The sequence below is a fragment of the Dysidea avara genome, chromosome 5, assembly GCF_963678975.1.
Source record: "Dysidea avara chromosome 5, odDysAvar1.4, whole genome shotgun sequence".
NCBI classification, from domain to species: domain Eukaryota; kingdom Metazoa; phylum Porifera; class Demospongiae; order Dictyoceratida; family Dysideidae; genus Dysidea; species Dysidea avara.
In genome coordinates this window covers 41966991-41979276 of record NC_089276.1, presented here as the reverse complement: position 1 = coordinate 41979276, position 12286 = coordinate 41966991, and the positions used below count along the sequence as shown (strand labels likewise).

General features: G+C 38.4%; 1 protein-coding gene across 1 annotated transcript in view; it reads right to left on the bottom strand.

The window, feature by feature from the left end:
- LOC136256862 (putative leucine-rich repeat-containing protein DDB_G0281931) overlaps positions 1-12286 on the bottom strand; it is a 59936-nt gene that overhangs the window by 40859 nt on the left and 6791 nt on the right. The window contains exons 3-8 of the mRNA XM_066049923.1: positions 11981-12117; positions 11774-11927; positions 8444-8550; positions 8237-8392; positions 7916-7991; positions 1095-1159 (exon numbers count right to left, since the gene is read on the bottom strand). Of these exons, the coding sequence (XP_065905995.1) occupies positions 1095-1159; positions 7916-7991; positions 8237-8392; positions 8444-8550; positions 11774-11927; positions 11981-12117 (695 nt within the window). The remainder of the gene's footprint in view (positions 1-1094; positions 1160-7915; positions 7992-8236; positions 8393-8443; positions 8551-11773; positions 11928-11980; positions 12118-12286) is intronic.

Genomic DNA, 12286 nt, shown 5'->3' with positions numbered 1-12286 from the left:
TTGGCATGTTATAGCAATCATTTCGTTCAATGCCAAGGTAGGGGTTTTCCCACTGAGCTATGCTGTAATGCCATCATTCATCTCTTGTTTCACTACCTTTTATTGCTTGGATCCCTAATTCATTTTTAAATTAACAATTTTAAGTGGTTTTTTTTTTTTTTTTGATATAACATACAGCTATACAAGATTGACTGTTCTATTAAGGTGACTGCTGTATTAGAGTATTTCAAGTCAGCCTTTACCTACCAGGAGCAGTGTCACTATTCCATATTTTCACTACACTGGCAATGTGAATACAGATAGACCAATAATAAGGATGTGTTGTTATCGTGATCAAAAATAAATATGCCTTGTCTTTTCAATCAGGCTGGTTGTCTTCTTCTTGATGTAATGAAACCATATTGAGGCATTAATATTCCTTATCAACACTTTCCTTGAGCAACATATTTAGATGCCACAAAATTATTCAAAGTGCTCACGCTCAGTAGATACCTGTAATTTCATGATAGGTTTGAATTAATGGCTTTGTTGATAAATAATGATTGAGACAAGGTGCACACACTTGTCAGAACCCAAAAGGAATATGCCACTGATGAGTGTGCTACAGTGACATAAAATGGTGGCTGTGCACTGCAATGTTTGGCCTCCAGTCTAGCGACTGTGGTCAAGCTGGCATGCAGACAGACCAAATTTTGAGTTTCGGTGATGTTTTTAAAAAGTCTATATCTGGCCACCTGTAAGCATTTTCTTGTTTTTTTAATGCTGTATTTGATATTAAATGGACTGATATTATTCTGTAAAGGTGATTTTTGTTGTATAAGATGCTTCTAGGATGATTTTAAAAGGTGGCATTTTGGGCAGCATCACTTTTGGGGAGATCCCTACTTAAAACAGTATTTCCGTACTGTTTGATAATGATACACATGAATATGGTCCACCCATATATGGAATATCAAGCAGCACTACCGTACTGCTCGATAATGATACACATGAATATGGTCCAACCATATATGGAATATCAAGCAGCATTACCGTACTGTTTGATAATGATACACATGAATATGGTCCACCCATATATGGAATATAGTCCTCACCTGCATCCCAAAGTGACTACAACACACTTCTCCATTATACAACCATCGATCCTCACAATCACACTCTAGAGAGTAAATATTCCAGTATTTGTAATCAAATACACATAATTATACTTTTTGTAATATTAAGCCATGCAGTTATGATACATGCTTGACAAAAAAAAACATTTAAATGCAACTGAATGTTTTATTAGAGAATAATTATGACCGTTAATTTTTACAAGTGTGGGAAATAAGCCTCCTCCCACATAAGAGCCATCTAAGTTACATGTTCTTAGTCTCTGTGTGTGTATGAGTTATTTGCATTGAACCACAATCGATTGATTGATTGTTAATTATACTCGCAGCATTCAGACTAGCCGTTCTTCTATGCTGGAGTGTTACATAATACACATGTACCATGAAACCACCTAACTTCAAAGGAAAATTTCAGGGTACATATCTCATAAACCCTGGCTTGCCATGGTACATTTAAGTTAAACCATGGCTGGCCATGGTTTAACCATGGCCTTGATATCTGGTGAGATAATGTTAGTTTGTTTTTATAAGAATCCTAGCAGCATTCGTTGTGGGAGTTTATTATTGCTCACATGATGAAAACCATGAAACCAATTTTCCATCCTATAGCACTCAGATGGAAGCGATTCGACACCCTTACCACCCTATGAGTTGACAAACGAAAGTTCAAGGTGAGAACTAGTGTCATGGGTAATTTACAAGCGCTTGTCTGCGTGTTTGATTATGTACCACGCCCACCTTTCGTATATCACAAGGTAACCACTCTACAGCAAAGCTTACCCCTCTGGATGTTTAGAAAACTGTGTAAACTGTTTAAGTGATGTAGCAACTTTGAAACACTTGTAAATTGCTAAATTGAGTGCTTCTGTGATATTCGTAGGATTTGCCCGTTTATGTTAACAAACGTAGTCACAATGTTAGTTGTTGCTGTCCCATAATTGAATTTCACAAGTTGGTCTATATAATGAATTTGGTGGTTGGTCTCGTATTGGTTTGGGTGACTAGTCGCCCAAGAGCCTGCATTGGCATGGTACATATCAGTTGTATCACGTGCCCTTGTGATTTGCCTGATATGTACACTCACGCTCTCTTGGGCCTGACAGCCCTCAAGCTTGGGTGTACATATCAGGCAAATCACTCGGGTACATGGTACAACTATCACATACAATAACAACAATTACATAAACTTAGACTCTATTTAGGCTGTTTTGGGTGGGTAATAAATCTCATATACTCCACCTTGTTTTCTAATATACTCCACGCCTTCAAGCACAATATAACATATGCTCAAAATCGGGTTTGTCCAATCGCTATGCGTTGTTCACGTGCAGTGATTTAACGAGCGCGATTATTTAGTCACGTGAGGACGCATAGTTGCCATGGCGCTATTATTATCGTAAGAAAACCAGCTGCTTTAGCCGAGCCTACAGCAGAAACAGCCGTGGATGAGGTAAGTAATCTGAGTGTAATGTGAAATAGAGTCTAAAGCAGTTATATAGTACAATACACTAACGCACATAAAAAAGATAAAAAGTACATTTGTAAACAAACAACCAAAAAATTATACAAAAACTAATTAACCAGCAATCAAAGAAACAAACAAATGGTTCATGAAATCGGATGGGGTAGACTCTATCAAATTAGCTGGGAGACTATCTCACCACATAGTTGCCTGTCCTCTGAAAAATTTCTTTGAAGAAGATAATTTGTAACGATACTGGCAAAACTAGGTGAAGTTCTGGTACAGTAGCGGTGATGAGTGCCAAACTGGATATTCGGATTTAATAACAATAAGCAGTGATCCTTAAGAGATTGGTTATGCATTGCTAATAAAGTTTGGTATCGAACAGTAGATTCAAATGGTAGCCATCCAAGTCTAGAACAGTGGGTGGAGACATGATCATGTTTTTGCAAACTATACACAACTTGAACAGTTCTATTGTGAAGATGGTGCAACTGACTATTCAAATGCTAACTCAGTGGAGGACCCCAAACAGGCAGAGCATAATTCAGTTGTGATAGAACCAAGGAATCCACCAGTATCTGTAAAATGTGTACTAGAAGCTCCTTCTGATGACAGCTAATTAAATACAGATAGTAAACCATCTTCTTGCAAACTTTGGCAACCTGAAATCTCTATGTAAGTTTGTGATCAACCACCACCCTATATATTTCTGTTGAGTGACAGCCTTCAAAGAAACACCACTTAAAGATACTGCAGGAACATCAGCAGCACACTCTCGTCCATGTACTCCAAACCACATAACGCTTGACTTAACTTTATTTTGTTGCACAATTGTGATTCATAATAGAGAATTCCTGGCTTACTGAAATTGTTTTTGTAAATATGTGTGTGTGTGTGTGTGTGTGTGTGTGTGTGTGTGTGTGTGTGTGTGTGTGTGTGTGTGTGTGTGTGTGGTGTGTGTGTGTGTGCGTGTGTGCGTGTGTGTGTGTGTGTGTGTGTGTGTGTGGTGTGTGTGTGTGTGTATATGTATTTGTGTGCGTGTGTGTATGTAGTGTGTGTGGGAACCATGTCAGCACCTCCTCGTGGTGGTTCCTGGGCAGCAACTTATGTTGCTGGTGAACGCTGACAGCTGCTTTTTTGAACGTGTGGAGTAGTTCAGTTCTTTAAAGTGGTTTACTTGTTTCGAGCTTGCAACTTGAGGTCAAGTGTGTTGTGTTTTTGCACGAGTATGACTTGTGGATTGAACATGTTTTCGGGGCGCAGTCCTTGCTCTCGGTCCATCTTTTTTGCCACATGGAACATTCGCACTCTCGTGAAGAGTGCTGGAGAAGACCGCAGAATCTGTAGGGTCAGGCCTGATCTGAAAGCTTGCCATCTGCCGTCCACAGGCCCCCATTATGTTGATAGGAAGTTAGACTTTTTGGTAAAAGAATGGAGGAAGTTGAGAGTGGCAGTTGCTGGAATACAGGAAACTAAGTGGTTTGGACAGGATGTTTGGAATGTAGATAGATATACTTTGTTACATTCAGGACGCACTTTGCCTGGTGATGGTGAACTACTAACAAGAAATGAAGGTGTTGGCATTGTGCTTGATGAGAGTGCTACTGCTGCATGGAAGAATGCTGGTGAATCTTGGGAGGCTGTCAGTTCCAGGATAGTGACAGCTCAATTGCAAATTACACAGTGTTGGTATAGAAGACATGGAGGTTCTAGGTGGACTAGTAGTAGGTATTTATCACTGTTGTCTGTGTATGCTCCAACGACCAAAGCCCCCCCCCCACCACCAAGTGTTAAAGCAAACTTTGCTGATGATCTTCAACGTGCCCTGGATACTCTTCCCACTGGAGATACTGTACATGTGGTGATGCTGGGTGACTTTAATGCTCGAATTGGAAGACAAGAGTCTGAAGATGATGTCTGGTAGGAGGTTAGAGGACTTCATAGAATTGGCACTTGTAATGAAGCTGGTGAACAGCTCCTTGAGCTGTGTGCTATTAACAATTTGACCATCATGCTGCTGACCATCATGCTGCTGACAATTTGACTATCTTACACAAATTCTCCAGGCAAACCCTCAAAGCTACTCTTCATTTTTGTTTGCGTATGTATGGGCACACCCCCTTTTCAACTCGAAGGAATTCATTATATCCGGTAGCCTAGGACGCCAGCTGTGTTGTTTTCCGGCTGTTTGACGTCAGTAGAGCCTTGGGTAAGGCTTTCACATAAACTTGTTTCACTTGTATTTCAAACTGACACGTATTAACCGTCTTAACCAAAGTTTACCTGCCCAGAAGTTTAATACAGGCTCTATTTGGCCTTTATTTATCACATAAATGCTGTTTTTAGCGAACAAAATTTTGCTCACGTGGGTGTGGAAAGACAAACAAATATACAAACATACAAACACACACACACACTTTTCAGAAAACCATTTCAGTAAACTAGGCGCACACCCACAGCCGGCCTTTGGCTGGCTGTGGGCACACTCCTGGTTTAAAAAATTATTTAATGGAATTTTCTACTGACTAACTGAGTAACTGACTGATGCCTTTAGACAAGCGTAACTCAATAACAACTAAGGCTACGGGCTTGACTTTTCACTGTTTGATGTCATTTCGGCCCAAGACGTGCCTTTTGGCATACCGCAGTACGTACGTACAATGCATTCTTCATGGGCTTACCAGTGTCTTCCTTTATGTCCCATTCACCTTTGCTGATGGCAAAGTGTCGATTTGGCAGTAGCACGTGATGGCTCCCATTTGTAACAGAACTCATCCATATTTTTCACAGTGGCTATGTATTTTGATTGCAGAGGTGTTTTTCAAACAGTTTTTGATTCGTAATGCTGTGTAACAGGTTGAATATAGCTGACAAAGAAGTGTAATGGATACTTCACTTTTCAGACGATACTGAATTGGGACATGTGGCACTATTTCTCTTTTTTTTTCAGTATGTGTGGATTGCAGAGGTGCTTTTCGAACAGTTCTTCATTTGAAATGCTGTGTAACGGGTTGAACATAGCTGACAACAGATACTTCACTTTTTAGATGATAACTGATATAGCTGGGGCGCACGGCACCATTGCAGATGCAGTATGCGTGGGTTCACCAGTCATAATAATTATTTACAAAAAAAAGTTAACAAACAACTACACAAAAAAATTTGGAATTTTCAACTAGAGTAGGGACCATAGCACATCGATAAAAAGTACTGAAACAAGTTGGAGTAGTGCATGATATTAAATCACAGTAAAACAATAAGAAGTGTTATATCCCTACTGTGTATTTCTGTTATCTTGGAGCACAGTAGGGATATAACACTTCTTATTGTTTTACTGTGATTTAATATCGTGCACTACTCCAGCTTGTTTCAGTACTTTTTATTGATGTGCTATGGTCCCTACTCTAGTAGAAAATTCCACTTTTTTTGTGTAGTTTAAATATATGGATATACGTACTACGTATCTCCAGATCTGTAGTACCAGGTGACAACACACAGATTGGCTTTGCTGCTTTGTCCTGTTTTCTATAGCAGGGCCATGATTACGATGATCACCTTGATTACAATGATCACCTTGATTACAATGATCACCTTGATTAGCACACAAACAGTATATAACTGCAATTTGTACCTAATGAACAACTTACAGTAGCATTGGCTCCAATTTGCACAAAAAAAGCAGCAGTGAATAGTGTAGTAACTGTCTTAGTGTGACAACATCTCGGACATCACATGGACTGTAGTCCCTTTAGGCTAATATTAGCCTTTTATAGCACACCGACCACATGTTCCATGAGGGCTCGTTAATTTTAAAGAGCCATGCAAGAAACTTCTAGTCTAAATATCCAAGGGACCCACAAGAAACCTGATCTGAAATGTTGGTGATTGTTGGACTAGATAACGATAATTAAGTTCTTATGGAAATCTTGAAATTGCACTTGGAATCTTAAAGATTTTGAAATCCCATCCCAAGTTTGTTGATCCCCTGTCTGAATCATTGGAGCATCACTAGATGTAATACACTTCTATGGTTGAAAAGAATTTATTGCTATCACTTTTACACATTGAGACTTTATCAAGAAGTGAGGAAGGCCAAGATGAACAGCAAATATCGCCGTAACTTTTGAATAAAGTGCTTGCACAACAATCCACACATTTCATTTGTTAAACTCATCAAGATAAAGGCACAGTAGGGAGCACAGTAGGGAGCACAGTAGGGAGCACAGTAGGGAGCACAGTAGGGAGCACAGTAGGGAGCACAGTAGGGAGCACAGTAGGGAACACAGTAGGGATATAACAGTAGGGTTTTTAACTTATGAATAAAGTACGCAGCAGTTAACCCTTAAACGCGCATGAAACTTTTAAGGAATTAGTCCTGAATGTGCACAGAACATTTATGGAATGCGTGTTTACACAAAACAAACTTATATGGTGAGGTAAGACAGCCTTTCCTAAATCTATTAGCCTAAAACCATATATCAATAGAAAGCTTATTCATTGGTCTACTTGGGGAAGGCTAAATAACCACTGTAACAACAATGGCTTACTTGTTATAAAGCGAAGAAGATCGATGTCTCGCTTGATCGCAACACCACATTCTTCACTTCAATTGTAGTTTCGACTGCGGGTTTAGTCACGTGAGCTATATATGGCCTGATTCGCCATTGAACGGCCATTCAAATAGTACTTGTTTGAAGCAAATCGGACGAACTGTCAAGGAGTTATGGATCATTTTCTAAAGGTATGTATTTTTCACGACAATTTTTGGTCTTATGCTTTGGTCGTAGGGTAAACCCCTAGGTATCATTTTAATGCTTATTACATCACGAGTAGAATGGCGCAAAAGTTACAGCGCTTTGTTTACAATCATGCGTAAAAGCCTATATACAGGCTTATGCATTTTCAAGACCATGCGTAATCTGCCTATATATAGGCTTATGAGCGTTTAAGGGTTAAAGTGGTAACAACAAATTTGCACAACCACACAAGACATAACAGTAACCCTTGAGGGTTAATCAGTATAAAAATGATTCAAAACATGGGAATAGAGATCACTGAAAAAAGTAAAGAAACAAGAGTCAAACAAGCCAGTATGTTAAACACACAGAGATCTCCATTTGGACTCAAATAACAAGTTTATACAGAAGCAGTCACAAACCTAGAAACTACTGTTTTTTCATTAGTCTCTACCACATCCATTGAAACTGTTGCTTCTCCTTTTCTTTTTTCAGTGATCTCTCATTTCCCCTTTTTTAAAAATTGTCTTTACACTAGTGTGTAAATGATTTAAATAAGAATTTTCTTTTCAATTGCTACTAACTAAACCAAACTGACTCACCATCAGCTACTTCAGGGTATGAGCTATTACCGCACACATCACCAACTATGTCATGATAAGTAGTGTTGTCATCATTCTGTATGGAATAGGTTACCACTGACTCTTGCATAGTAACAACAACAGCAACAACAACAACAGCAGCAACAGCAACAACAACAACACCAGCAGCAGCAACAGCAATGACATACAATACATCATCTGTACACTAGGTTACACTAACCAATGACACGTTACTCTAACACATATGATAACAAAACAGATCTACAATAAACAAACAATAACAACACAATAACACAACAACATACATTATATCACACTCACCAGTGGTATGTTACTCTCACAGACATATGATCGTAATGACAGTTGGGTGGCTGGTACATACCACACTAATAACAAGAACACCATTAACCTCCTGAGGGCTCGTCTCCTGCTAACAGTAAAGTCATTAATAGTTGCTCCACTCTTTATCCTTCGGTGCTACAGTGACAAACACAATGCTTACTAGTACAGAGATGGCACGAATCTCACCAACGAATAGTCCACTACTCCAGCGATGATCAGATATATACAAGGCATTACAGTACTGGAGAACCACTCCAAATAGTAAATGTAGTTTTGCATGTCAAAGAAACAGTCTAGTTGAAGAACAACAAAACATTACAACTAATGAACTATTCAGGAGAAGTGTAGACTAGGAGAGTACAATATTAAAATGTCAACCACACAATAGTAAGGGTTGGGAATTATTATGTTACTAGCAGCAGTACCTGCTCTTCATGCAAATGATTGATATAACAATGTGCCTACCCTTCGTGCAATATTTGTGTTCCATACATGTGTGATCCATACTTGTGTGTTTGTGTTCCATAAATGTGCGTTTGTGTTGTGCATTTGTGATCCATACATGTGTGTAAATTCCTACAGGTGCGATCATTGATACAGTTGCAAAATTATTATCGCACATCGCTACACTTAAGAAAGTGGCCAGAGTTACACACTTTATATTACAAAACTGGCCCTTAAAGCACAATGTACATGCATTCATAGACACGTAAACAATATTTAACAATTTAAATGGTAACAATTTACACACTGACCAAGCAGCCACTGTGTATGCAATAAAGGTGGAGGTATTATGGCCTTTCAGATTACGTAGTGTACAAGAAGCAGCCTATATTTACAGAGTTGGGGTTGCTACTCTAAATATGTAATTCATTATGTGGTACTAGTTACTTCTATACCATGTAACGCATTATAGTTATATATCACTCCCAGAAAAATAGTAATGAGTTACATATTACATGTTACTTTGAGGGATGTAACTAGTACTATTATTACATATTACATTTGTTCATTACAAGCTATAAATTAAGCCCAACCTTCCAAATACATGCTCCCAGCCCAGCGTACAACTACAAGTGACATGAGTGAGACAGTGAGACACACATTTCTCTGGTGTAGTTCAGCCTCATAAACATACTTTGTTGTCGTATTTTGATCTCAAGGGCACTCCCCATACACTATCACTTTTTGTTCTTACGTACCTGTACAGCTGTATTCATATCAAAACATGCTATTGGAATTTGTAAAGTCAGAACGACAAAAATGGCAAAATCAAATTTACAGCCAGCAGTGGTGTAGCTAGGAAAAAATTTTTACTGAGGCAAAGTTTATACATTGACCTACAGAGAAGGTCTACTTCTGACTTAACTGATTCACAAATACTTCAAGTATGGGTGGTACAGCATTTGGAGGTTGACTATCTGATTGGATGGAAGAAAGACTGAGCATTTTCTACGTGCCATAAGTAATGCTCCAGCTTTGTTAATGCTACAGTATACCATGTTTCAATTATTAGACTAATTTAATTGCATTCAACACAACTTACTTCAGAGACATTTTGAGTGGTCGGGTCATCCATGGATGTCACAGTCATGCACACTATACTTTTTATTAATCTGATGTGATGTTTATGTGAAAGATTATCTCTTTCATGTGATGCTCAACTGCATGTGCTAAGCATGTCAAGCTAGGGAGTCTGGGGGCATGCTCCCTCAAGGAAAATTTTAAAAATATATGCTTTGGGAATGTGGAGGCTATATTTTTGATTGTTACTGCTAATGCATGATATACATGATCAATTAGCTCAATGTAATACCATGCAGTTGACTCATTGAAACTATTGAAAGGTAATGTAAAGACATGTGATTAACATAAATGACCAAGCAGTGTAATGAGAACAGTGGCTGTACTGAATGCTCTATTAGAGTATATTGCGATGACTGTTCTATTAGAGTATCTTGATCTTTTTACAACTAAATTCAACTGAGTACGTAGCTGAAAAGTGGTCCAGCATCATGTCACCATGGGTTCCAGCCCTGCTTAGTACTACAGCAATAGATTCTATTATGTGTGGTACAGTAATGATGTCTAGTAACGTTTGTGTAGAAAATCCAGGGTGCCAAAACTCAGGCCTGCTCAGCTGCCTCGGTTGCCTCAATGGTATCTATGCCACTGGTCAGTGTGTATTTTATCAACAATATTGTACATTACCAGTGTCCTTTGTTTTCCACCCTTAGATCATGAAATGGGCTGACTAAACTCTGCTTCTTAGAAAGGTCTCAGGATGGATGGATCATTTTTTCAATTTCTCCAATACAAACTCCATACATTTTACATCATTTTGTATTTTCAATAATTGCAAGCACTAGATATGATTATATATCATAAAATGTGATATCATTCAACTCCTTATGAATTGCTCTATCCAATTCCGCCCAAACAAAATTTGTAATTGCCATAGTAACAGTGTGATGTCACTATTTAATTAGAATGCGAAATTCATGATTACTCTCCAATGAATTTTGCATTGCATAAGTTGCTACTTACCATCATTCGTTGCAAATTTGCAACCTTTGTACTTTAGCTTTGATTAAATTTTGTTTTCATCGGATAGAGGAGTGTTATGCGTGTGTAGTGGCGGCCAAACAATTTCGATACCGCCTTCAAAACCAGAGTTATGATGAATAATGTAACTTAAAACTAACTTACCTCCATAGGCTGCTGTACATTGATTTTATGCATAACAATATTTTACGGAAATTGAAATGTATGGGTTAATTTGACATGAGTTTTGATACGTCAGTGCTGTCAGGACTCACAATGCAGCCAATCACGTGCTGGATACAACACGCATTAAAAGAAGTAACACATTACAATTTCCGGATGTAATATCTGCTATATATTACTTGTTACTTTGTCGTGTAATGTGTTATATTACTTCATTACAACATAAGTAATATTATTACATAACAAATGTAACTCGTTATCCCCAACTCTGCCTATATACAATTTCCCATTTTCCATGAGTGTATGCATCACTAATTCTCACATTGGAGTGAGGTGGGCACCAATTAGGGTTCAAAATAATAAAGGGTAGTGTTGGAAACCTCAGACCCAAATACATACCTCTAGGAACTCTAGTAGCACAAGATACAGATTTCACATTTCTGCAACTAGTGTATACAATGTAGGCCAAACCAATAACTGCATGTCCAGTCACTCTAGTGCTTTACCAAGGGCAGTAGAGTAGTGTATGACACTAAGAAACACTGTAGTGTACAACACACTATAGTGTACAACACACTGTAGTGTACGACACACTGTAGTGGAGGACACACTGTTGTGTACGACACACTGTTGGGTACACGACATTCTGTGGCGTATGACACACTGTGGTATACGACACAATGTGGTATACGACACACTGTGGTGTACGACACACTGTGGTGTACGACACACAGTGGTGTATGACACACTGTAGTGTATGACAATAACCAGGTCCTCATGTGAACTCACCAAAATGAAACATTTCAAAGTTGAAATTGACAAAGTTTAGAGCATCTGCTGTGTAGACCGTGAGTAATGATTTTTGGTCTTCACTGAATGACCAGTCCACTCTCATCCATAATGTTAGCAGTAATAACTGAACAAAGTTAGCTAATATCTTCAGCTAGGAGAATGACATAACGACTAAATCAAACTATTTAATATAACAAAGGTTACCTGTGTTATCAGAGATGGGGAAACACCTTTTCTAAACAATCCAAATATGATCAATAATAAGAATAATATGGCAATTATGATGGACAGTGGAAACACCAAACACTCAGTACACACTGCACTTGATCTGAAGTAATGATCTGTAAGAATACAACAACGACAGCTTATTAATGCCAAAGGCATTTTGTGCACTGTGGTGTTTGTGAGCTCGTGATAATGTTGTATTAAACAGTATAGACAGTGATCAAATAAATATGTGTCCCAATTTGTGAAAAGATACCTTTTTCACAATAGGTAGATATAAATCTT